Here is a 27,270-nt window from a genome sequence, read left to right as displayed (position 1 = left end):
CAGAAATAAGTAAGTGAAAGAAAGGAACCAGAAGGCTTTGGATTTAGAATGAGTGACCCAGATGGTGAATTTTGCCATGCTCCTAGTTTTGATGGGCAGGAAATATTAAGTTGACGATGCTCGTATGCAATACAGTTGAAATGTGAAGATTTATAAATCTTTAGCTTAAATTTAGTCTTTACTAGATGTCAAATATTATAATAGGCATTTTTATATACCTGATCTCATATAATACTTTTAATGTTGGATAAGAGAGTGATGACCTGAAGCATTCACTACCAGAAGTTATAACATTCTAACTTCTGTAACATTGAAAATATGTATATATATAATTATATAAATAATAATTTATATAAAATTATATAATTTTAATAATAATCTATAGAAAATTATATATATATAATTTTCATGTATTTCAAATTTGCGCATAGTAATAATTTATGGAATGTAGAAGAACTAGAAAAGAAAAGAAAGCCCCAATCATTACAGGTGTATTTTTTGGTGAATTTTGGTCAATACAATAATATCACTCGTTTCTATTAGGTTTTTAGGAATATGGAAAAAAGATGGAGCTTTTACATATCTTACTACTGTGGGCAAATTGAAAATATGATGAAAGACTTTTCGATGACAATGACAAGTGCAAATTTACCTGTGCATGTGTAATTGTATCTTTCTTTCAAATTGTTTCTGTAGGCATTAAAATTCAAAATATTAGTTAGAAACAAGAAAATAGGAACTTTAAGGGAAACCCGTGAAAGGAGAGGTTCTGATAAGCATGGTCAGGTAGAGGAATGTGAAGAAGAAGAGGAGGCAGAGCAAGAGGAGGAGGAAAATGAGGCCAAAGGACCAGAACCATCAGATGCTTTTCAAGATGATTTGGAAAAGGAGGCAGAGTCAAAAGGGGCAGTCGGAATTCCACTCTTCAAGAAAAAGGTGAGATGAGGCTTTGCGAAAGCCTTACAAGTGATTGAAAAGTTGTCTTATTGTTTTGTTGAGTAGTTTTAAAACATTTTGGAGGAAACATCTTTTTCCTACTTATAATAACTTCAGTCTGTTATTTTAAATTTGTTTGGAAAAAACTAGCAGTGGACAAGAAGTTTTAGAAGTCATCTCTTCCTGTATTAGCTGTTTGTGATTATTTTTTTCTCTACAGCTAACAAATATTATGCCTTCTTATGTGTTACATGAAGGCGATCGTACTGTCAGAGACAAGAAAAGCACTATTTATACTATATAGTATTTTAAGTATACAAGTTAGCATGACAAAGGAAGGTATACACGGTTGCAAGGGATACAAAACTAATTCAGCTGGTTTAAGTAAAATGTGAATTAATTCAGTTGGTCCACAGCAATGAAAAGTTTAGGGAAGGGGATTCTAATTTCAGGAATGACTTGGTTGAAGTGTATCAAACAAAGTCCACAGAAATTTCTTTCTCCAACTTTGGCCCTACTTTTCCTATATTGGTGCAAGCCTTTGCCAAGCTTCAGTTTTACATGCTTTCAGATTCAAATCCAATGGAAGGCCTATCTATCTCTCAGCTGACCAAGCAGATTCTTTTTGCACATTGGCTGTGATCCAAGCTGTACGCATCCTTGAGCCACTTACTGTGGGGAATGCAGAGCTCTGGTTAGCCAGGCCCAGTCCATGTTACCGACACTTACGCACATGGATTGAGCATGCGCAAGAAGTGTTTTCCAAAAAAAAAAAAGAAGAACACTTTGGAAGGGGCTAACAGAAGTGCAAAGGGTATAGATACTGGGCTAGAGAAGAGCAATAGAGTACTATACAACAGAAGTTATTCCAAAATGTTAGATCACATTGGAAATATATTTACTCATGACTAAAATTCTTGAATTTGTAGAATTCATGATACTAAACTAAGACCTTTGGGATAAAGGAAATAGAAATAATTGCCATCCTCAATACTTATTACATTAATTGGGATTTTAGGTTTAGGTTGTCTCATAATTGACATTAAATGTTGTCATAATAGAACATATTCACATTGACCCAATCCAAATAGTTTTTGAGGATATAATCTTATGAAAAGACTAAAATCATTGATTTGAAAGCGTATTTTCTTTATGGAAAAAATAATTTTTCAAATGATGAGTGCAAATATGAAATTATTGCCTTTTTTTTTCACCGCAAAGTTAAAAATAGCTACGGCCCTATCTGATCTTGTTATTTATACTAAAATTGAGAAGTTCAGAAGTTTTCACCATTCAAGACTGTATCAACAATTTAATGAAAGTAACTCTATTGGGGAGTCACAAGCTCGAAAACTTTCAAAGTTGAGAGGTAAGTTCTTACGATTCACATAGATGAAGTGTTTAAACAAGTTATATTCACTTTTAAGGTGTCAAACTTGATCAATGATGTTTACAAAAACTATATTCTAGTACAATTTCAACATATTTAACATATTTTAAAAAGGGTTATATGCCTCAGGTCGCATTAAGTTTTATTTCACAGAACTCAACCATTATTTTAAGTCATGAAATTTTGATTGAGAATGTCCAGTATGGACACTTTGTTGGGAGGGGCTGTGGTGAGCAGTTTACATGGGAGAGCAGTGAGTGACAAGGCTACAGAGGTAGGCAAAGCCAAATTACAAGGAACTTGGACTTTGTCCTACAATCCAAAGTGAGTAGGAAAAGATTGAAATCTCAGGAGTCACACGATCCCCTGTGTGTTTCTGAAAGATGCTTCTGTTAGTGCATAAGGGTGACACCGTCTGCAGGGAGGAGATGATAAAGGCTTATGGCAGGGAGACTGGAGCCAGGGTGAACTTTGTGGACTCGGTGGGCACTAAGCGGTAGAGTTAAATAGACTGGGAGGCTGTATCTCTAAGGTGAAGAAGAGGGAAAAAATGGTACCCAGGGGCTTCCCTGGTGGCGCGGTGGTTGAGAGTCCGCCCGCCGATGCAGGGGACACGGGTTCGTGCCCCGGTCTGGGAGGATCCCACATGCCGCGGAGCGGCTGGGCCCATGAGCCATGGCCACTGAGCCTGCGCGTCCGGAGCCTGTGCTCCACAACGGGAGAGGCCACAACAGTGAGAGGCCCGCATACTGCAAAAAAAAAAAAAAAAAAAATGGTACCCAGGCCAGACTGCCAGATGGCTGTGTGCCTGCAGAGGGACCATGTGTCTCTGCATCTTCTTTTCACTGTCTCCTGACTCTACATCTGAGGTGGGTTTATTCTGCTTGGTAGAGCCCGAGACACAACAGGGAAAGAGAATGGGAAGAAGACGCTACCTTCTTCTCAGACTTATATGGCAGGGAATATCATCAACTTAAAAAGGGATGGTCTGTCGGGAGGGGAAATTTTTTCCGTCTATTCTTCTTGAGTTCTTGTGGCTGGACTACTAATAAAACTGACGCAAGTCATATTGACAGGAGAAAAAGAAACAAAATTTAATTCATATAAATGGGAACTAAGAAGTGACCAATGTCAGCAGGTTTTATACTTTTTAGACAAAGAAATAATAAATTTGTGAGGAATTGACAGGACAAAGAAACTTAGGTTTTGGGTGACCAATTAGTGAAGAATTCAAACAGCGTTTGGGCTTGGGGTAGTAAATTAAAGAAGTCACAAAGTTTGTTTTCACAGTCTTCTCAGCCCTGAATTCCCTGTCTTTGGTGGGAAGGGTGTCCTACGTTCAGACGCAGGGAGTGCGTCTTTCACATGAGACATTTATTTCCTGCTTTGAAGGAGACAGAAAGGAGTGATAGAGCGTCCCTCTTGCATTGGCCATTTCTTAAGTCACTTTAATTCAAAATAATCAATATGCCACTGAAGCACATTTTAGGGGCAGCCTACCCTGTGCCTCAACAGTCAATTAACTTAATAATCCAAATCAGGTGACTCTCCATATCCTTTTTAAAATTGCAATCTACCGTCTTATGTAGAAGCGCTATGGCAGAGAAATCAGCACCTGCGACTGACTTGAGAAAAGCTGTTGGCTATTAGGAAATGCAGATTCTGGTATATTTGTTGGTTAACCTAATTTGGCTGGCCATTGGTACCCTAGGGTTTTTTTTTTTTGGCCTCTCACTGTTGTGGCCTCTCCCGTTGCAGAGCATAGGCTCGGGATGCGCAGGCCCAGCGGCCATGGTTCACGGGCCCAGCCGCTCTGCGGCATGTGGGATCCTCCCGGACCGGGGCACGAACCTGCGTCCCCTGCATCAGAAGGCGGATGGACTCTCAACCACTGCGCCACTAGGGAAGCCCAACCCTAGGGTTTTGAGGCATGCTTTAGCTTATCTCCTCAAACTGCCTATTAGAAAGATCCTATATTATAGGGCTTTTTTTTTTTTTTTAAATTGAGGCTTGTGACCGAAAGTCAATTCAGTAGATCTAAATGACAGTTAAAAGAATAGAATAGAGTAGAATGGAATGGAATAGAACAAAATGGAATGGAATAGAACAAAATAATAGGATGGATAAGATGTATTGTAGGCAGGAAGAGTAAGTATTGTTTTGTGAAACAATTTTGTGTGTGTGTGTGTGGTGTTGGGTTGTGATTTTTACTGTGAACTTTTGTCAACAGAGTTTGAATATGAATGACCTACTTTACTAGCCTCCATTGTTTCAAACTATCGGATGGTTTTTGTTGTTGTTCATGGGGACAGGACGTCTGGGCACAGCAAAAGTCGTTATAATTCTCTCACTCTCATCATATTAAACACTTGCTCAAAATCTGAAAACGGACTGGGTAGTTCAGAGCAGAGTCATAAAATATAGCATCAGCATTTCTTTGGAAAGAGTATAGAATATTTTTCTTGTGCCAAAAGTTAATAGTAAATAACTAATGATTGGGCAAAGATGTTCTGCAAGGATGTCTATCATTAAAAACAATAAACATCATTAAGTTTATAATAGGGAAAAATCAGAAACAGAAATTTTCATGTGTGACTGCTTTTCAGTCATTTAAAAATAATGTCGTAGGTGAATATTACTGAAATGGAATGATTTTCGTGTTAGTAAGTTAAAAAATGGAAGTTTATAAAAGGGAATAAACAATAAGATTCAATTAAAAATATGTACATACATATGACAAAAGAATGGAAATATATATATACCAAGAGGTTATCAGGGCTGTTAATTGAGTGGTGAGATTATATGTTGTTTTCTTATGTTTTCTTATTTTTCACATTTCTCATGCTATGTGAAAAAATAGCATGTTTAATTTCTAAATCTCAGAAGTAACAAAATCATGTTAAGGGTCCATAGTGATCATTCATGTTTAGCACTTTGTAGATGAAAAAAATTAAGACCCAGAAGAGTACGTATTTTATCAACAGATAGACATCTAGTTTAGGACTGGATAAGGGACCATGACACTTGGGCACACAAAGTGCATTTGTACATGGGTAGCTTCAAAGTGAACTTTTCCTCAAGGAGAGGATAACTTCTAAAATTGAGAGTTAATTAAATTAACTGTAATTATTAACTTCAATAACTGTAAGTTTTTACCTGACAATGCTTCCTAAAGAACAGTTTTTAGGATGAGAGTGGCAATGATTCTGTTCTAGCCTGAAGAGCAAATAGAGTGGACATAGGCAATAACCATTTCTTCCATGACTGGTCACCATATTAGCAGAAATAGTAGTGGGAAAAGGATCTGCTTAGTGAAAGAATAAAAACCTTGGAGAAACATAAAATCTATGTTCAAAAATTTGAGGGGTGTCCAGTGGTAAATGGTGTAAATTAGTTTTGAATCTTAAGTGATTTAAATAGAATTACTAGAAATGTGTAAAAAAATACAAGTAGAAACATAAAGAATATGTATAGCAACTGAAACAGACTCTGTGTGTGTGTGTGGTGTGTGTGTGTGTGTGTGTGTGTGTGTGTGCTTCAAGTATAGACATTGTCTTCCTTTCCTTGTAAGGAAGACATTTGAAATAATCAGAAGTATTGGGAGGTAGCAAGTTCTCTTTTTTTTTTTTGAAGAACAAATACCTTTTATTTTATTTTTTAATAACTTTATTTATTTTTGGCTGCGTTGGGACTTTGTTGCTGCACGCTGGCTTTCTCTAGTTGCAGTGAGCATGGGCTACTTTTCTTTGCAGTGTGCGGGCTTCTCATTGCGGTGGCTTCTCTTGCTGAGGAGCATGGGCTCTAGGAGTGCGGGCTTCAGTAGTTGTGGCATGCAGGCTCAGTAGTTGTGGTGCATGGGCTGAGTTGCTCCACGGCATGTGTGATCTTCCTGGACCAGGTCTCGAACCAGTGTCCCCTGCATTGGCAGGTGGGTTCTTAACCACTGTGCCACCAGGGAAGTCCTTCAAGTTCTCTTTCAATGGAGGGATGCAAACAAATTGAATGAATTTTGGGGAAAGGTACTATGGTGGTTAGAAGGTCAGCTGGAAGCTGAGTTGAGTAACTTTAAGGTCCCTTTCAGCCCTGAGGATCTGTTAAATATTCAACTTGATTAACTTGGATGACATCACATAGTTTTATATGACTTCTGTGCAATTCTTTCCTAATATGAAAACCAAAGTGAAAAAAACCAAAATGGGTTAAGATACTTTTGTTTTCAAAAATGGATGCATTTTATTTTGGAATTTTATATACTCTATGTCAAAGTGAAATTAATTTGGATGTGAACAAAAAGAAATATATTATCCAATTGTTTCTTTCTTCGAGTGAATAATTACATAAAATTGTTTAATAAAAATTATTATTAACTTTTCGATAACAGTGAATTACACTGCCAAACAAAGGCATGAATTTATTTTGATTTACATGAATTGCAAATATTTCTGCCAGGACAATAGACATCAACATTATTGAAACTGTTGTAGAATTAAATAAATATATAGACATAGTAGTTTATTTGAAATCTTTGCAATGTTTTAATAAATTTCTTTTTTTTAGCCAATGAATTTATTCTTCACACTACAAAGTTCATTACCAGAATATATCCCAAAGCAACAAGAGCAGACTCTTCTAATTTTAATCCTCAAGAATTTTGGAATGTAGGTTGTCAAATGGGTATGTTACATAGGATATTGAGTTTTTTGCAAAAATAAAATAAAATAAATTCATTTTGTGAATTAATAAAAGATTCATGAAAAGAGCTTCCTTTGAAGAATTTTCGAGCCTGGGTGTTTTGGAGTCAAGCAATGATGAATCATTGGCTTCAAGAGTTGAAGTTATTCCTAAATAGGTTGAAAAGGGTAAATATAGGTGAGGGTAGAAGCATGGAGGTTAAATTCGTGAGGAGTTTGCATGGGAATTGTAGGAATAGGAAAAAGAAACCAAAAAGAGATGTAAGAGAACAGTGAAGATAGAGTCCTTTGCTTGAAAGATTTGCTAAGGGCCTCTTCAAATCGAGTGGCCTCTGCTTTTTGTACTTTAATCACTTCTGCATTCATAGTATTGAAAAGTAAGACTGCATAGCTTTATTTGTCCTTGACTGACTCTCCTTATTCCAGACTGATCAATTGGTGTACCAGTGGGACTAACCAGTCAGAAAGTGCCAGGTGTTAACCCTTCTGCTGCTGGATTGTGACAAGGCCCATAGGTTTTCAGAGAGGGAGGGGGTGGGATCAGGAAGCGGGGTGGGTTGGGGGGGGGGGCGGGGGGGGGTAGATGGTGGTACTGCATATAGTGGCTGTTTACCAGCCTATACGGAGTTGTTTCTATTATTTTAACAACAATTATTGCTCTGCCTGTTCCTCGCTTTCTCCTCAAGTGATTACAGTACCTCTTTAGACCTGAAAGTTTATGATACGGTTGGTGTCTTCCCTTCCAGCATTTAATGACTGATTTTCTTTACTCTCATATTTCCTGAATGTTTTCTGACATGTACATTGCTCTTCTATAATCTATGCTGTAAGCCATTTTGATTTTTTAACTCAAAGCTGTAAAATAATTTGCAGATTAAATTTTGAAACTCACCATCATATGTTAACAAAGACATGGCAAAAAGAAAGGTTTAAAAATCATGACTTATTTGGCTAATGCTTGCTCTTACAATGTTCGAAGATATATAATCCATGATTAGGTTTCAGTAAACTGTTTAATTGTGTTTCTTTAGATATACCCTCTATTTCCTGACAATGTCAAAATACTCTTTTTCCCTCACAGTGGCCTTAAATTTCCAGACCCCTGGTCTGCCTATGGATCTTCAAAATGGGAAATTTTTGGATAATGGTGGTTCTGGATATATTTTGAAACCACACTTCCTAAGAGATAGTAAAACAAAGTTTAATCCAAATAAAGCACTAATGGACAGTAATCCAGTCATACTTATGATAAGGGTAAGATTCATTACTTTTTCTTTTACCTTTATTGGTTATGATATAAGCTAGATAGTATGCATTAATATTTTTAGTTCTATTGATTTTCTTTAATGCCTTTTAAATTTCTGTTAATCTTTTCAGGTAATGTAGGTGGGTGGTATTTCAGCATCCTTCCATATCTGAAAAATGTCTTTCTGTTGCCTTTTTGCATGAATGAAAAAAATTGCATAGTTCTAATTTAGAGGAACTAGTCTAGTTGTTCTAGTTGTTGTTCTAGTGAGAAGATGGGGTGTTTCAGCCACTTTTTCAGATCCCTTCCTGATCCACACAAATCTCATTGATGTGCTTCTGTGGATTTCTTCTTTCCTTTTTAATCTATATGCAGGCGATTCCTTCTCACTTTCATTTGTGGGTGAGAAAGAATTTCTTAATCCTCATCTCAAACTAAACATCCTCCTTGTATTCTTTTATACACATTCACATTATACACATTCACTGTTTCAACCCCAAACAATGCTCAAATCTGACCTCATTTTTGGACTATAAAGGCTTGTTTTGAATAGCCTACTTAGCCTCCTTACCAATATTCTGTCAAACTTAAAATATTAAAGCCTGAACATCCCTTCCTCGTCAAATCTACTTCTAGTTTATTTAAATCTCAGTGAACTGAGTCAAATTCCTTGACTCAATTAATTCAGGCAAGAAAAGTGGAGCTATTCTTGTCTTCCACATCTCCTTCGCCTCCCATGTCCAATCCATTTCTAAGTTCTGTAGATCTCACTTTAAATGTCTTCCTTATCCATCCCCTTGATCTGATGTCATTTGTTACTGTCTTCTTTTTAGGAATCTGTCATCACCTCCATTCCTTTGGCTTCCTAAGGGGTTTTCAGGGAGCCTTGTCTCAGTTGTCCTGGTCCATCTTCCACAAGTCAACCAGAGAGATTTTGCTGCAGTGCTAATCTTACCATGCCTACTTAATATTTATTTGTGTCTCCTGATCGTTTTCTTAGTCTGGCTTTGTCCTACTCCTCTATCCTCATCTCTCACTTCTTCCAGCCTTTCAACCCATTCCGAAACTGTATGGAAGCCTTCTTTTTTGTCCATAATGACTCTTCTATGTATTGCATATGCTATTTCCTTTGATTGGACTACTCTTCCATCCTTCATCTGCCTATTGCATTCTGACTGATTTTTCAATACTTTAAGTGTCACTTCTTTTCGAAAGCTTTTTCCTGTGCTTCTTTTGAAGTTTTCTTCTGTTTTTCCATAACACCCTATACATGCATACATTATGGCACTTACCACACTGTAAATTATAATTATCTACTTGTTATACTTGTCTGAGGGTCCTTTAAGGATAAGGACTGTGTTTTGTTCAACCCTTATCCACAGTAACTGACACAAAGTATATGTTCAGTACATGTAGGTTAATTGAATGAATGATTTCTTTTTCAAGTTGAGAATACTAAAGAGAATATATGTGCTCTTTTATTGAGAAAGTGAAGAAGGAGGATAGCTGGTATGCATAGGTGTTTACAAATGCCATGTTTGTATTCTGAGAGGTCTCATGTAGGGGTGTAAGTGACATGGTGTGAAAGAGGCAGGGTTGATGATTTTCCTAGGAAGCTGCTGCCATAGCCATGTGTGTCTTCCCCTCTTGTTCTGATTGTTCTAGGGAGCTTTGTGATTACATTATGACTTGCACAAATTGTGGAGAGCATGATTTGGGAATAAAAAGGCCTAGTTTTACCATTAGCTTTCTTATGTCCTTGATGAAGCCATGTAACATTTCTGGTTTACTCTTTGTCAACTATAAACGGAGAACTTTGGATTAAATCAGTTATTTTCAAGCTTATAAAAACTAAGGTATCATTTTCTAAGTTTAAAATCTCATGTATAAGACCAATAGATGAAAGCAGAACTATCTGGTTGACCACTAAGGGTTTTCTGTTTGACCTCCATCCTCTGCAGCGGCCCCTGGAAGGGCTTTGTGAATCAGAGGGTAAAATTATTTGAACAATAAATCTCTAAATTCTATTTCAGTATGCACCTTCTCCATACTGATATGGGTTTGTTACCTGGAGGGCCTATATTCAGCTGATAGGCTCTGCTATCAGTGTACTAGTTTTTCACAGTCAATGTTCTTTCAAGTTACCTTGATATCTAATTATGCTTATTGATGAATGCCTGTTCCATTCTGGTTGTTAAATATTTGCACAGTTACTCTGGTTTCTAGCTGATGCCATAATTTGTGGATGTAGGAAGGAAAAAATTACACACTGGCACTTTTTTCTTTTCTTTTCCTTCTTTCTTTTTTCACAACAATTATTTATTTGTTCCTCTTTATTATAATCTTCAGAAATTGAAATCATGTCTCAATTTTTTACATTAGTACACTCTATAAACTAGTACACTTCAAATACTGTTTTTTTTTTTAATTCTGACTTTGTTCCTTAAAGTAAAACAAATCTGTGCTTCAACAATTAACTTGACTAATAGAAGACTAAATAAAACTATTATTAGTTACTTTGTTAAGCATTTTCTGCTATCCAGTCCCTAATATATATATGAAATAATTGATTTTGTCAAACTCAGGTTACTTATGATAATATGGAAAGCAATGGGTAAGGTAAAATTTCATGATAAATTATCCAAACATATAAATTATACTGTCAGAGAACGCTATCATAGGAAATTATGTGGTGTTTTTTCTTATATTTCAGAAGTTGTATTTATAGTTTACAATTTTTTTGTTGTATACATACAATATGAATTTGAAAAGAGTTCATGTTTTTGAAGCGGCTCAGCCTGAATTACAGTAGAAGGGAATCATAACAATGCTTTTAAAATAAAAATATTTGTTGGACCATCAATCTTGGAGAATGTGGATTCTATTATAATCACATATTGGTAAACTGGAATAATTTAGACATGTTCCTGGTGTTCATCTATTGATATTTGAGGATAAAAGAGTTAAAATTAATAATTGGCACTATTTTCTACTTTGTTTGTTTGTTTTTTTGGTGGGAAATGACTTAGTCAATCATGATTTTTGGAAAACCTATTTTATTTTGAAATTAAGCAGTGGTGCAGTTTGACATTCTGCTAAATTCTTGAATTCCCTTATTTTTGTGCAGCTCATCAGTGGGATCCAGTTGCCTCCCAGTTATCATTCATCATCTAACAAAGCTGACACATTAGTGATTATAGAAATTTTGGGAGTTCCAAATGATCAAATGAAACAGCAGAGTCGTGTAATTAAAAAAAATGGTGAGCTCCTAATATATTTTATCGAACATTTATTAGACTTCTTGTTGAAAAGCTTAAAAATTATATATTGATAGAGTTTTGATACATATTTATTATTCATAAGGAAAAGGTTTTACATTATGTTCAAGATGACCAAAGTGTTATATGCAGCAAAAACAATTTGACAATGACTTAATGTTGGCTAGATGTATTTTCAGATTACAGATACAAAAATGTATCTGACCTGAAAAATTAGTGGCTTTTCCATTTTTACTTCCTTTTTATGTTTCCTTGTATGACTGAATTAAGAGTGACATTTTGATAGCTGCAAATCTACTTAGCTTCTAGCCTCTGTGTAAAATAAAGAACTTATGATTTCTCTGATACCGCATGTTACATAGTTTTACTTCACTACTTGAATTATTTTAGATCAGAGGTCTGTGGCTTCTGACTCAGGCTAAGGATGCCATAGAAACTTACTCGTACAGTATTTGGATAAAAAATTCAGTAATTTTTGCCAGAAGGGAAATGTAGGAATGGAAGAAATGACTTTGGTAAGATTTTCAGTGTTCCAGCATCCCATGATAGTTTAGGTAATACAGTACTGACATTGTTATTTCTTCTCTGAAGTTGAAATCATGAAGGAAATTAGAAAAGTATAGATTCTTGGGGTTGACTCTTAGAATCACCTGGGAAGAGAGCTTGCAACTGATCCTTTGAGTCTAGAATCTTCTATGAGTGGATATTCCCAAAATATAGTGGACTTCATTTCAGAGTCTGGAAATATGCTCCAGGCTAAATGGCACAGACAGAGAAGCAGGTGCAGTCTTAATAGACTTCTTCTTCTTTGGTGATAATACCCACCCCCCCCCGACAAATGTCCAATGTTCAACTCCTCCCAAATCCAGAATATTCCTCCAGCATGGCCCCTAGTGCAAAAGGCATGAAAAAAGGTTTGGGAAGTTTTGCTACCTCATCCTATGTTATCAGTGGGAAGGGATATTAGTGATGACTTCCTGCCTTATTTGGTACCCCTTAGAGTTGAAATGGCAGTGTCAAGAAATGGTAACTGCTATCAGGAAGCTTCTAGTAACCTATCCCTTGTTTTCTCCATCCCCTTACTTGAATCTTCATGACAAAATGCACAGAACATTTATTTATTCAATGCACCCCTTATATAAAACTATGATTCTAGCTCTCGTTAGAAATTTGATTGCATCCCTGGGTTTTATGAGAATATCCCTACAGAAATTCAGTTTGGTTCATCAGACATTACTGGGCCCATTATATTAAAAGCCTGGTTCTAAGTATCAAAAAAACTTCAAATCTCTGTTTATTAACTGCATTCTTATGTATGTCCCAACTAATTCTGTTGTAGATAGTTTACAGTTCAGTGTGGAATATGAAATATAAGTAAAACTGTTATGAAAAAGTCATTAGTGCTTTAAAGAAAGTACAGAGAATTGTATGGAAGGGACAAATTTCGAGATGGTTCTGGCAAATGAGTAGAATTTTTATAGAGATTGAGGATAAGGGAACTTTTTTTCTTTTTCTTTTCTTTTCTTTCTTTCTTTTCTTTTTTTTTTTTTTGGCCATGCTGAGAGGCTTGCATGACCTTAGTTCCCTGATCAGGGATTGAACCTGGGCCATGGCAGTGAAAGAGCCAAATCCTAACCACTGGGCTGCCAGGGAATTCCCAAGGATAAGGAAATTTAAGGCAAAAGTAGTAATTTGAGTGCTAAAACATGGAGAAAACAAAATTCAAACATGTTAGGGAAGAGTAAAGAAGTTCAAATGCAATGTACTTAAGAAAGATTAGTGTGAGATAAAATGAGAAATTTACCTTGGGTATGGTCATGGAAAATAGTGAAAGCCATGATAAGGTAGTAGAAACTTTATTTTCTGTATAAAATGAATAAAATTAAAACTTTTAAACAAGGATACAAAACACTAAGAGAGTTGAGCGTTCCAGAGATCATTTCTGCAGAGTAGAGAGGACGAAGTGTATGAGAGAGAGATGAGAAATACAGAATAGAGTTAGATGTGATCTCACGGTTAGAGCATGTAGAAGTCAGGTCCTAAACAAGGGCTGTGGCATCAGAAAAGGAATGGAGGATGCATGTGAGGAAGACTAACAAGACTAAGGGTGTAGATAACTGGACAGGAGGGATTCTGAGATCACTTAGCTACTAGGGTAATCGTAGGGTAATGAAAGACATGAGAGTCTGGGAGGAAAACGATCGCATTTGGGTAAGGAAGTGATTTTTAACTCTATTTGTAACTAAGCAAATTTGGTATTCTGGTTTATTTTTTATTTATTTATTTTATTTTGACACTAAAAGGACTTTCATATATGTCTATATATGATTGTGTGTGTGTGTGTGTGTGTGTGTGTATGAAAGAGTGAAAGAGAGTATGGTGAAGGAGGGTTGGAGGAGGAAGAATAAATTAGTATAAGAATTTCGTGCAGACATTTTTCAGTGTCTGTAAAGAACTGACTCTTAAACCTGCCCCTACACTCTGTTGAATTATTTCTTTTCTTAGGGCAAGGTAGGATGGTTATTATTTCAGTGTGAGTCAGTTTGTTTAATATTTTTACGGGCATAGACTGCATTCTGGATTGCTTCCTAGTAAATGTGCACTTGTGACTACAGATGCACCATAGAAAACATAGGTATGGTACAATTAGTCATAAATACTTCAATACTTCTTGAAATGTAACTCAAAGGACAGATCTATTGAAGTAGTAGGTGTAGCATTGCCTTTGTACAATGAAAAATAATACATTATTTTTCTCTGAACTTTTGAGTTTTTATTAAATAAGAGTGTATATTTGATCTGGATGTGAATTTCTTGATTCCATTCAATTATGCTTAATTTTTATCTGATTTGGGTCACATTGTGATACAATTTGGATTTCTTGTTTGGCAAGAGAGTGTTTGGGATAATCTGTTTTGCTAAGGACATAAATTACTCATCGACTTTGTATTTTTTTTAACATCTTTATTGGAGTATAATTGCTTTACAATGGTGTGTTAGTTTCTGCTTTATAACAAAGTGAATCAGCTGTATGTATACATATATCCCCATATCTCTTTGCTCTTGGGTCTCCCTCCCTCACACCCTCCCTATCCTGCCCCTCTAGGTGGTCATAAAGCACCGAGCTGATCTCCCTGTGCTATGTGCCTTCCCACTAGCTATCTACTTTACATTTGGTAGTGTATATATGTCCATGCCTCTCTCTCACTTCGTCCCAGCTTACCCTTCACCCTCCCCGTGTCCTCATCATCTTGTTTTGATGAAGCTCAATGAGTTGAAATTAAATAGAAGTAGTTCATGTTTATGGGGAGATTATATCAGACAGGTTGGGTTAGATCAAACAACCCATACAAAGATAATACAAATTTAGTTCTAACTCATGCTTACTCAGTGTCTTAGTTCAGGCTGCTTCAGCAGCAACAAAAACAGACTGGTTGGCTTAAAACATAGGAATTTATTTTCTCACAGTTCTAGAGGTTAGAAATCCACATTCAGCTGAGTCTTGACGTTGAGATGGAGATCCCTGGGAGATTTTGCCGCTTAATATTAATGTGGAGCTGGGAGGTCTCTGGTGGACAGTGTCCTGACCCTGGCTCTCACACCTCAGAGGCACAGGCCTGACACCCTGCCAGAGCACCAACCTGTCCACCACACGGCTCAGAATAAAAGGGAAAAAGAAAGAAAGAAAGAAAGAAAAATAAAATAAAATAAGGTTATTACAATAAAAAATAATTATTAAAAAAATTTAAAAAGTAAATAAAAAAAAGAAAGAAAAAAGAGAGCCACCAAACAAAAAACAAATCCCCCAGTGATAACAAGTGCTAAAAACTATACTAAAAAAAAAAAGAAAAAAAGAAAAAGGACAGACAGAACCCTAGGACAAATGGTAAAAGCAAAGCTATACAGACAAAGTCACACACAGACGCACACACATACGCACTCACAAACAGAGAAAAAGAAAAAAAAAAATGTGTCATTGCTCCCAAAGTCCACCTCCTCAATTTGGGATGATTTGTTGTCTGTTCATGTATTCCACAGATCAAATTGATTGTGGAGCTTTAATCCGCTGCTCCTGAGGCTGCTGGGAGAGATTTCCCTTTCTCTTCTTTGTTCTCACAGCTCCTGGGGTTCAGCTTTGGATTTGGCCCTGCCTTTACATGTAGGTTGCCTGAGGGTGTCTGTTCCCTTTTGGGAGGTCTGAGTTCTTCTGCCAGCGTTCAGTAGGTGTTCTGTATGGGTTGTTTCCACATGTAGATGTATTTCTGATATATTTGTGGGGAGGAAGGGGATCTCTAGTCTTACTCTTCTGCCATCTTGAAGCTCCTCCTTGACTTTGGATTTTAAAATGAGCAGTTAGTCAAAAGAAGGATCAGGAGCTGACTTGAGAGCAAACATTAGTGAGCTCTCATTCCAACAACTGTCTATAGAGCTCTTCTCATAATAGGACCTGATATAGAAAAATGATGTTATTTAACTTCCTCATGTCTCAGTTTCTTTGTTAATAAAATGCTGGAACACAACAGTCATATTGTATAATAGTGAAACGTTTCCATTCTGAAACCAGACTGCATTTGTTTGACTCCCTGCCCGAGCACTTAATGGCTATTTATGTGAAACCCTTCAGAGCGTATGTAACATCTTTGTGGCTCAGTTTTCTCATCTGTAAATGTGCATAGAAATAACCCTGATAGGGTTTTTGTGAGGATTAAGTGAGATTATCTGCTTAGAGTTTTTAGAATATTGGCCAGAAATTGTAGACACCTAGTAAGTGTTATTATTGTCATTATTATTCCTCTGTCATTGGGTGCATTAAAAATCTGAGTGCTTTACACCCCAAGCTTTTATTATTACTATTAAAAGTGTTGAAAATAAGAATTTTAGAGAACAGATATTATGCATTTTTCTCTAGGGATGGTGTTTGATTGTTTTTGGTTGTATCTCTTTCTTTATATTTCAGCTTTTAGTCCAAGATGGAATGAAACATTCACATTTATTATTCAGGTGCCAGAATTGGCATTGATACGTTTTGTTGTTGAAAATCAAGGTTTAATAGCTGGAAATGAATTTCTTGGGCAATATACTCTACCAGTTCTATGCATGAACAAAGGTAATATTCCTAAAAGTAAGATGATTGTGCTAATGTTTATATATAATTGGAGTTTACCAAAGACACGCTTTTATATACCAAATAGCTCTCTCCATGACAGTCAGATGTAAAGGAAAATTTATGTATTGACACATATTTTCTCCCAGTGGAATTACAGAAATGTGTTCTGATACAGAAGGTGGGGTTGGGGAGTGGGATTTCTAGGAAGACTAATTAGACAAACTTGGCTTGTATGAGAATTTCTCTACATGGACATAGCTCTCTTGTTTCAGTTAAGAGTAGGCATGACTACCGTGAAGGAATGAAGGATGGGAACTGCACAGAAGGGAGAAGCAGTGAGTCCTTCTTCCCACCTGAGGAGGTACTGGGAGCCCAAGGCTCTCTTTTCTTGAGTCTTTCCAGGGCTGCCTTGCAGTTACCTTTCAGGGGTGACTTACACTGTGCTCCCAATTCTATCCTTATTTTTACTTTTCTACCACCATCTGAGATATACCTAGGAAACAGTCTTTCTGAAGCAGAAGGGTGGTGGCTAATTTTGGAGACGCTGCACTTTGAGGGAGGAGAAGTGTGAGCTGTGTGGTGTTTAGTAGGAAGTCGGGATAGAAACGTCAGATATTTTACTTTGGGGGAAAATTAATATATGGGATGGAATATAACTACGTAGTCCTAGCTTTTATACGTGCTTACTGTATTATTTCTCAGGAGCACTACTGGGGCCACTGTCGATGAATTTATTTTTATCGTTCTCATCAAATGTGATTCTTTTTGCAGGTTACCGTCGTGTTCCTCTGTTTTCCAAAACGGGTGAGAGTCTTGAGCCTGCTTCCCTGTTTATCTATGTTTGGTATGTCAGGTAGCAACTAATGGTGCCGGACACGGTGTTAGCTGTACATCGCAATAAAACAGCCAGAATGGGTGTCCATATCTTTCCCCTTTTTTTTCTAACATAAAGCAAATTAATTATTTTGAGATGTTGAGCCAGTGCACTTTTAAATATGCAAAATAGAACAGTGGAAACAAAACAGAAACTTCAGTGGGTCCCGACAGTATGGCATTCTCGTCAGCCAAGTTCTCCTGCCCCTCTGTTGCTGAGGCTGCTCTTTCAACTTGCTTGTATCATGTTTAATTAGTAGAATTTACAAGATGCTAAAATATGTCTGATTGTATAAGATAGGTTGGCAAGTATTTGGCAGTATAAAAGAAATATGAAATCTAGGAGTGTTTTAATTTCTAGACACCCACTACTGCATACTGTAGTAGGAAGGAATTAGATTCCCAGGCGCTTGGTGCCCTTTTGAATCCTGGAGAGCAATTAGCCCCTGCATTCTCAGACTAGTTCTCAGATGCTGTGCACTGGATTGGGTACCCTGTAATTATACAGACATTCTTATGAGTGCATACGATTTTGATTTGCATTCAAACTGCCTCCAGACTCCGTATCTATAAAAAAGATCTACTATGGGGACTTACATGCTTGGATCTCTGAATGAATTTTCCGTGTTTCTGAATCTGCACCAAATGCACATTGAAGGTTGCCTCTTGGTCAGAGATGAGATTCCTGTGCTGTTTCATATGCTGGGCTTCTCACCATCAGCAGGACTTTGCTTTACTAAATGTCATATGTAGAAGAATATGGTTCATTATTAACTGTTTTTCAAAAATCCAGGCATACTAATACTTGTTCTACCACATTGTTGCATGGTAGTGAGATGAAATCACCAGTACAATTTTTGACAAATTAGGGGGGCCTCATAGGTATTTGTTGAAATTAAATCTGAATTTATAACTAAAATAACAAAAATGATTCTTTGTTTGAGATGTTTACTAATGCATTACCAGTTGATGGCCGAAAAAATATACAAAAAAATCACATCTACTATGTTTTACTATTATCATGGTTTAGCCTCAGAACTAAATATTTAAAATAAAAATGCCACTGGGAATTCAAATATCCAACCCATAAAGAGTCAGATGTCCCAGATTACTCAGTGCATAGTCATTCAGATCCTCACTCACGGGCTCTCTGGATTTAAGATTAGGGCACGGTCTCCCCGGGAGGGACACACAGCCAGTTCTCAGAGGCCTGCTTCTATTTTGCCAGATTACAGGAGGATCTTTACTTATTAATTTACTTATATTGCTTTTATTTTATGAAAAAGCTAATTTCAAATCTACATTAAAACTAAGCTGAATACAAACTCTTAGTGAAGGAGGCCTGGTGGTTCTGTTTACAAAAACGTGGCCACTGTCCTTTGCCCTTAAAACTTCAGGAAGGGCCCTTCAGACGGCTTCATGTTTGCATGTTTCAGTACCAGAAGGTAGGAATAGACTCTGGTGTCCACTGTCAGATGTTCACCAGCTACCAGAGCATCACGTCTCTTCAGCAGGTCATTCTTTGGTAAGGAAATTACTTCTGCAAAATCCCCATCTCCTGGCTTTGGCTTAGGCCTTACGTGTTCAGAATCATCTCCATTGATAGTTACTGTCACGATGTGTGTGGTACAATTTGACAAACCTGGATCCATACGTACAGGTGGAGAACATTCAGCAGCATCACCCTTATAGCCAGTTTCTTCCTCAAGCTCCCAAAGAGCAGCTGCTTCTGGGCTTTTGTTGTCATCGATGAGACCCCTGGGGAATTCAAGGCAGCAGCCTGCCCTTGGTGGTTGGAACTGCTTCACCAGAACGATGCACTGGTAAACGAAGGGTTGTTTGCAGCACTGAAGCAACCACCACCCCATCAGCCGACTGTCCTTACATGGTCGTATGCTTACCAGTTGCCCAAGTTCTTGTTAGATCAGTAGGATCCCTATAAGCTTTTTTTTTAAGTGTGACCCATTTCAGAAGGATTTTATTTATAATATCTATGTTCAACCTAATAGCAGGTGGGATGTTCAACCCATTAACCCAAGGATTTAACCTTCTCTAAACCCCTAAAGCCTTTTGAAGATCTGGAATTTCATGAGGTTTAAAGACTTTGATCACATGAATTTTGCAAAAGAGTTCATTAATTCTTACAGCAGGAAAAACTTATTTCTCATTTATACTAATAAGATTTGAAATAAGGAAGGAAAAAGGTTGTATTTCCTTTTCTCATTTTTCTTCAGGTACCACTCAAACTCAGCTAACTGTGAAGACAAAATCTATCTTTTTTTTAAATATTCCTAATTCACTTGTAGAAAAATAATAGTGTTGAGGAGCAGAAGAAAACATGAGAGACAGCTACAGTGAACCCTGGGCTGTGGTAACAGAAGATCTTTCAACAACGTCAGTGCCTCAGGGAAGCCATCCATGATCTCCTAGATTAGGTTACATTCCTTGGTTTATGTTTCCATACAACTGATTAAAGTGACAGCTAGGAGGTGACTTTGTGCTCTCAGGGAGGCCTCGGTGTTGCTAAGAGCTGGCCTGACACTCACAGTCAGGCCGTGGTGTTCGCCTGCCAAACCTGAACAGTTTCACATCAGCACCCGACAAGGCCACTCTGTGACCACAATGGATAAGGAGAAAAACAGAACCAGTCTGTAATCATGACAGAGCATCTGACAAAAGCACGAATATTGTCCAAACACAAAAGTGCCAGACAGTCCCCAGGAAACATGAATGACTGTCGGATTCTTCACCTACTTAGTACCTTGAACCCTCTCCCAAATCATCTGACACAAGCCTGAATCCAACAGTAAGTCCTTTCCAACACCCCTTCACTGAGACACCCCATGGTTCTTCATTTGTGTGTCTCCCTCATTGCAATGAAGAATCGACCTCCTGTGTGTGTTTCTGGTGGTCTTTGGCTGGAAGGCATTAACATAAACCTGGACTCTTCCTTTTGTTACTCTCATTACCTTGTAGTGATTAGTGACAGGAAAGTTTTGTTATGTTGTTAATTTTGACCTTTACTTTTTTTCTGCTTCTGGTTGTTTAGAGCCTCAAATAGAAAACATGCAGAGTACAATCTAGACTTACCCTGACTTTTGTTTGGGGGATGGTGACCACGGGAGGCCACTGATGCTGATTGCTGAGACATAAAGTTGCCCTATTTTTGGAAAGAAGAGTGGAGAAACTCCCTGTAGCTGTATAAAGGAGGTATTTGTTTTAATTTTGGGTAGGGGAGCGTGTATGGTGTTTCTGAGGGATGCAGACACATGCACCCTAGATAGTGCCTCGAGGGGTTCCACTCAAAACCTTTATGCAAATTTCAGGGGTTATTTGGGAGCCACAATGGCAAAAAGCTCATGTTGTGGATTAGGATCCAGAAAATGGAATCGCTTACATTTAGTGAAGCCCTTATGGGCTTGAACAATGAACATTTTATTGGGAGAATATATGACCTGGATTCCGTTTTTCAGGAGTTATTAAAAGTCCATATCTTTGGATAGTGCATAAGCCTTTGTTGAATTACATTTCTTTCAAAGTAATAACCCTCTGGAAATATTTGTACCAGCAAAGAAAACATTCTTATGATGCATTCTGGATTCTTAGGCCATGAAGTTTGAGCCCTCTGTAGTATTCAGAGTTAAGCTTTTTTTACCAGCCACTAGAAATTTTCATTTAAAACACCCAAGGGGTAGATTAAAGTGGAATTTGAGCTTATGAGATTGGTCTTCTCCATGTCTTGCATTCTTACACACCAGCTGGGCACGTGGTGGTGATGGTGGTAGTGGTGGGAGTCGGTGTTAAATTCCTTAAAAATCTACACAGTTTCAGGGACTAGTGCCCTCGTTCTGCTTCCCATCTGTATACAATTTAACTTTCACACTTTCAGTCACTATTCCTATTCTTCTCCCAGAACAGTCCCTTTTCTAACATGAGAGTTCCATCTCTGCAATATTAGCAGTGCCTAACATGTGCCTGATATTAAACAGAAATTAGGGAATTCCCTGGAAGTCCAGTGGTTAGGACTCCCCACTTTCACTGCTGAGGGCCCGACCGGGTCGAGGCGCTAAGATCCAGCAAGCTGCACGGCAGAGCCTAAATAAATAAACAAATAAATAAACAAATAGAAAATAACCTAAATCCTTGCAGCAATCTTACATTTTATTGTGAATGTAACAGGCTCAGAAACATTGTGTTGCCTAAGGTCTATAGTAAATGACAGAAAAACAGTTATTGACCCAAGGCAATCAGGAAAAAAAAAAGTTGATTAAGTTACACAATATACAGAAATTAGCTCAAATGGATATTAGACTTAAATGTTGAATGATAGTGTTTACCAGTTTATTTGCTGTTTATTGTGTAGGGATCGACCTTTGGAGTTTCCTACTCCATCATTTTTGCTGATGTCATTTTCCACCAATATTATTAACATATTCAATTAGTATAATACTTTTATTACAATGAATGAACCAATATTGCTCCATTATTATTAACTGAAGTCCATACTTTATTCACATTTCCTTACCTTTTACCTAATGTCACTTTTCTGTTCCTGGGTCCCATCTACGATTCACGTTACACTTACTAGTCATATTTCCCGAGGCTGCTCTAGGTTGTGACAGTTTCTCACACATTCTTTGTTTGTGATGAACTTGATGGTTTTGAGAACTACTAGTCATGTATTTGGTAGAATGTCTGTCAGTTGGGTTTGAATAATGCTTTTCTCATGATTAGACCGAGGCTACAAGTTTTTGGAAGGAAGACCTCAGAGGTGAAGTGCCACGTTCATAAGTCTTATCAAAGGTGCATTCTATCAACATGACTTTTCACTGTTGCTATGGACGTTTATTACCTGATTGAAGTAGAGTTTATCAAGTTTCTCCTCTGTAAAGTTCTGTTTTCCCTGCTTTTCATGCCATATTCTTTGGGAGGAAGAGTCACTGTGTGCAGCCCACACTTAAAGAGTTGATTGTTACGTTTTACCTTCTAGAAGGCAGAGTGTCTATATAAATTGTGTGGAATTCTTCTACATGGTAGATTCAAACCTCAGCCCCCCCATTTATTTATTTAATCAGTCATTTATATCAGTATGGGTTTATGGATAACTATTTTATACTTTGAATTATAATCTAATGCTCCTTTCCCAACTTGGTCCAGCCTTGATCAGTGAGAGCTCTTCCAGTTGTCACCTGTGTCCTAGGGAATATTTTTCGCCCCCATCCCTTCATTTGTTTTACTTGAAGGATCACTGGCAGCATATTCCTTACCTGAAGTTGCAGTTGACATATGTGAACAGTTAGAGTCTAGCGATAATTAATATTTTTGCCATCTGATCTTCAAAACACTTTCATATCTCACTTTTAAAACTTCCCAAGTCTTGAATAGTATTTTCTTCAGTTAAAGTCTTTTTTTCTGATGACATGGAGTTAGGCTTTGGTGTTTTTTTCCCTCTCATTGTTTCCATATTCTTTTCAGGTCGTTTGAGCTGTGTTTCTGACTTTTTATTCAGCTTCATCTTTTGGTCTCTTTACTTCCATAGCTCACAGAGGATAACATTGTTTCCTGGACCTGAGTGCCTTTTTTACTTTTCCTTTCCCTTTGATCTCTGGCCCAGGCATTTGTTTTTCTTTCTGCTCTCAAAGTTTTGTCTTGAGAAAGATGAAGTCAGTGAATTCTATGTTTGTTCCACATCCCTTGTTCAAACAAGCCTTGACCATCTTGATCCTCTCGAGTAGGTTAGTCCCACCTCAAAGATAATATTCCTTTCAGACCACCGTTTGCTCCATACCAAGTCTTGACCTGTAACCATCCTGTCTGATTTCCCTTTAGTAAGTCCTCTCTTTGTTTCATTTTCCCTTAGAGTACCAGTTCCAGAGATTTTCGAAATATGTTTCCCTGGACCCCCTTGGCCATACTTCTGTTCCTTTGAAAGTTACATAATAATTTTTGGAGTCTTTTTCACCTGTTTTCCTGGGTTTCCCTCTCAAATATGACCAGATTTTCTTAATCACTCTGTCTCAGTTTTTAAGGGATGGTTTCCCAGTTGTTCTTACAAAATGCTGCTGCTTTATGAGGGATCTTTTAAATTTTTTCTAATTTTAGTTCTCTCCAGGATGTCATTATATCTGCTCTCCAAGGCCTTTACTCTTTTTATCTGATTGATTTTTTTAGGTACCCGTCCTCCCTTCTGAACTAGTAACAACTGAAATGTATTGCCCTTTTCTGTTACCTTTTTCAAGAGAAACTGGATTTAAGTCCATCACCTTTTTAACTTTGTAGTTCTTTCTCCTGGCTCTTAACATCTCATTTCCCCTTCATATCTGCCCTGCTTATGTTGTAAGATCCCAACATTTCTTTCAAGGAAATATCATTCTCATTACTACTCTGTTTGACGTCTTTAATTTTATTTTCCTTCTTCTACTACTTTTGTTCTGATGGTAAGAAATTCCAGTTCCTTCTTGATTCCTGGGGTAAATCAGAATTTCAGAGCCAGAGGCTGATGGGCACAGACCTTTAAATTACTTTCCCAGTTTTGGGGCATTTAATAATCTCAGTCAGTTATATTTTGACCTCAGCCTAGGAAGAGGGCATATTCTCTTTATAAAAAGAATCCCCATTCTTTTTGATTTAAATATTAATAAAATCCACATCCCTTCTATGAGTGAGGGTATGGTTCAAACCTCCAAACCCTAATAATTAGTTTCTTTAATTTTCAAATGCAGAGCCTCCTTGAGACTGTGTTGTTTCTGTAACTGAAGGCTGTGGACATGACACACGAATTCAAGTTTGGTCTGGTTTCCTCCACTGCTGTTAACCCTAAGGTCACTTCAAAATAACACACACACACACACACACACGCACACACATGCACACAGTTTGAGAAAGTTGATAGCAGGCAAGCATACGTGTCTCTGGAGTTAAGAAGTTTAAGCTTTAACTTTACTACAGCTTGTAGCACACTTTGAATTCAGCCACTGTTCCAGATTTCTGGCCTAGTTGTTTTGAGATGTAGCTGAGAAATCCATTAAAAAAAGCAGCCGATTTTTTTTTATCACCTAATGCTTAAAAAGCTTATTTAAGAAAATTTTAAAAGGGTTATCTTTTTCTTATAGTCTAATTTGTTCTAAGGACGAAACCTTACGAGGTCTGTACTCATTAATGCCTAAGGTTTAATGTTACATCCCTTTAAGTGATAAAAAACAGTCAGTTGGTGCAATCTAAGTCATTATAACCAGGGTTAAATCCACCTGGCCCGTTCTTACCAAAGCCTAAGGTCTAAGCAGTGTCTCTTGGTCTGCTGAAACTTCTGTGTTAATGCTGTGCTTGCCCCAACATTTTTTTAGAAGAAGAAGCATTAGTTAGGTTTAATTGGTTTATCTAAAATATATTGACAGCATACAGGATCCTATGCTAAGAAATAAAATATATCTTTTTTGTGACACGTTTTACAATATGAGAGTTAAAGTGGCTGGGCAATTGCTTTAATCACTAGAATTTCTCCCATGTGCTATTAATCTTCACTTTGGGCCTTGATAATGTGTCAATAGTGGTAGCTCTTCAATAATCCATTTCCTCTGGGAATCAAGTCCTGACCTTCAACCGTATTTGCTAGAAATGAGTCTGTCACCACAGCCCCTTGTTTGATAGCAGTAGCCACATCATATCTGTGATCCTCAGTTTCTTTTAGCCTGTGCTTTTTGAGATGTCTTAATTTTCTGTGGAAGTTTCTCAGGGATTTTGAAGATGAGAATGGAGGGGCGGGGATTGACGGGGTGACCAACTGTCCAATGCTTCCAGTCTCTCACATCTGCTTAACTTAAAAATCTCCCCCCCTCCCCGGATGTGTGTGTATACATTCCATTCAAGAACTCATCTGAGTGGAAAGTTTATGCTGCTAGGAGACATTTGAATGTTACTACTCTGTAAAACTGTAATAATCTCCCCTTTCCCCATCTTATTAGACTTCTTATAAAAAGCAACTAAAGTATAGATATAAAAAGGCTAAAAGAGCTGTAAAACATGATATGAACGAGAGTTAAGACTAGGAGCCTTGTTTTTCTTGTTCACCGGTGTGTCATTCAATCATTTGTTCAGGTATTAATTTATAAAGGCTTATTGAGCATCTACTACATACCAGATATTTGTCAGGGCTGGAACAACAAAACAAATGAAGATTCAGTGTTAAATTAGTTTGGTAGGGCTACCGAAACAAAGTACCACAAACTGGGTGACTTAAACAACAGAAATTTTTTTGTCTCACAGTTCTGGAGGCTAAAAGTCTGAAATTAAGGGGTTAGTTCCTTCTGACAATCTGTTCCATTCATCTCTCCTAGCTTTGGGTAGTTTGCTGGTGTTCCTTGGCTTATAGATGTATCACTTCAATCTCTATGTCATGTTTTCATATGGTGTTCCCTCTAGGTTCGGGTCTGTGTCCAAATTTCCTCCTTTCATAAGGACACCAGTCATATTGGATTAGGAGCCCACTCTAGTATGACCTCATCTTAACTAACTACATCTACAGTGACCCTATTTCCAAATAAAGTCACATTTTGAGGTTACAGGTGGTTAGGACTTATAAATTTGGAGGACACAGTTCAGTCCATAACACCTACATACCATCTGCCTAAATTTAAAAGCTATAAATAAAGCTAAGAAGCCATTAAATACAATATGATTTGTTCTCCTTCATAAACACCTCGAAGGACAGCTTTTAATTGAGAATTCTTGGATGTCTTGGAGATCCACGTTGGATTATGGTGACCTAAAGAGGGCTGTCTCCTCTCCTGGAGCGCTCTATATGCCCTGCTTTTTCTTCCCACCCCTGGCCCCTTCCTGCACTGTCAGTGGCCTCCTGCACGCTTGTGGACATGCCAGCTGACACATTTGAGCTGCATGCATATACACTGCAAGCAGCCTGCCCTCGGCCACCACTGGAGCCTAGGCATTGTTCTTCCCGGTGGTGGTGTCTGACTTCAGGTCAGCGAACCCTTAGAAGGCCTGCAAACGCTGTTCAGGCAGGGAATTCAGGGGTCATGTGTACCTAGAATGTGGTCTAGAATGAGGCTTTTGGGTGTGGCTGAGTCACAGCTGGAGGAAGTAGGATTCTCCAAGGAGAGGGCACCGGGGCAAGGACTCCTCTTGCCTGGATCCAATGCTGTACTGTCAGTGAACAAAACTTCTTTAGAGCCTTGTGTTTTAGTGAAAGAATACTAAACATAAATAATAAGCAAAAGAAATCAGTAAACCATATAGAATGTTCAAAGGTGATAAGTATATAAGAAAAAAAAGTAGAGCAGAGTGGGAAGGATCTGGCATGTGTCTGGGGACAGGGCAGTCTACAATATGACACAGAGTGGTCCAGGCAGGCCTGTCAGAGATGGAAACATTTGACCAAGACGTGAAAGAGGTGAGAGAATAGGCAAGTGGATGTATGGGACAAAAGCACATTTTGGAAAGAAGGAGCTGTCTGATAAATATTTCAGGGAAGAAGCATGCCTGGAATGAATGTTCATGGAATGGAAAGGAGACCACTGTTTCTTGAGTGTTTTGAGTATAGGAGGATATAATGGGAGTTAAAATCAGAGAGATGGCTGATGGGAGGCCAGATCATATCGGGCTTTTTAGGTTATTTTAAAGGTTTGCACTTTTACTTTGAGAGTAGAAGCCCCTGCAGCGTTTTGAGCAGAAGAGAGACAAGATCACTCCAATTTCTGTGTTGAGAATAGACAGTATGGGGGGCAGGGTAAACA

At 37.7% G+C, this 27,270-nt stretch overlaps 1 protein-coding gene and 1 pseudogene across 1 annotated transcript in view; one reads left to right on the top strand and one right to left on the bottom strand.

Annotated features, from left to right (window-relative positions):
- Nucleotides 1-20,605, top strand: part of PLCZ1 (phospholipase C zeta 1) — a 29,982-nt gene extending 9,377 nt beyond the window's left edge. Inside the window, exons 4-11 of the mRNA XM_024733358.1 lie at nucleotides 697-936; nucleotides 2,158-2,305; nucleotides 6,884-7,000; nucleotides 8,099-8,271; nucleotides 11,391-11,523; nucleotides 16,499-16,648; nucleotides 17,420-17,452; nucleotides 20,571-20,605. Of these exons, the coding sequence (XP_024589126.1) occupies nucleotides 697-936; nucleotides 2,158-2,305; nucleotides 6,884-7,000; nucleotides 8,099-8,271; nucleotides 11,391-11,523; nucleotides 16,499-16,648; nucleotides 17,420-17,452; nucleotides 20,571-20,605 (1,029 nt within the window). The remainder of the gene's footprint in view (nucleotides 1-696; nucleotides 937-2,157; nucleotides 2,306-6,883; nucleotides 7,001-8,098; nucleotides 8,272-11,390; nucleotides 11,524-16,498; nucleotides 16,649-17,419; nucleotides 17,453-20,570) is intronic.
- On the bottom strand, nucleotides 18,907-20,366 carry LOC112391679 (ADP-sugar pyrophosphatase pseudogene; annotated as a pseudogene).
- Nucleotides 20,606-27,270: the final 6,665 nt, after the last annotated feature.

Source organism: Neophocaena asiaeorientalis, unplaced genomic scaffold, assembly GCF_003031525.2.
Source record: "Neophocaena asiaeorientalis asiaeorientalis breed wild unplaced genomic scaffold, Neophocaena_asiaeorientalis_V1.1 scaffold150, whole genome shotgun sequence".
Taxonomy (NCBI): Eukaryota; Metazoa; Chordata; class Mammalia; order Artiodactyla; family Phocoenidae; genus Neophocaena; species Neophocaena asiaeorientalis.
The sequence above is the reverse complement of the archived record's forward strand: the minus strand, read 5'-3'. Positions and strand labels throughout refer to the sequence as shown.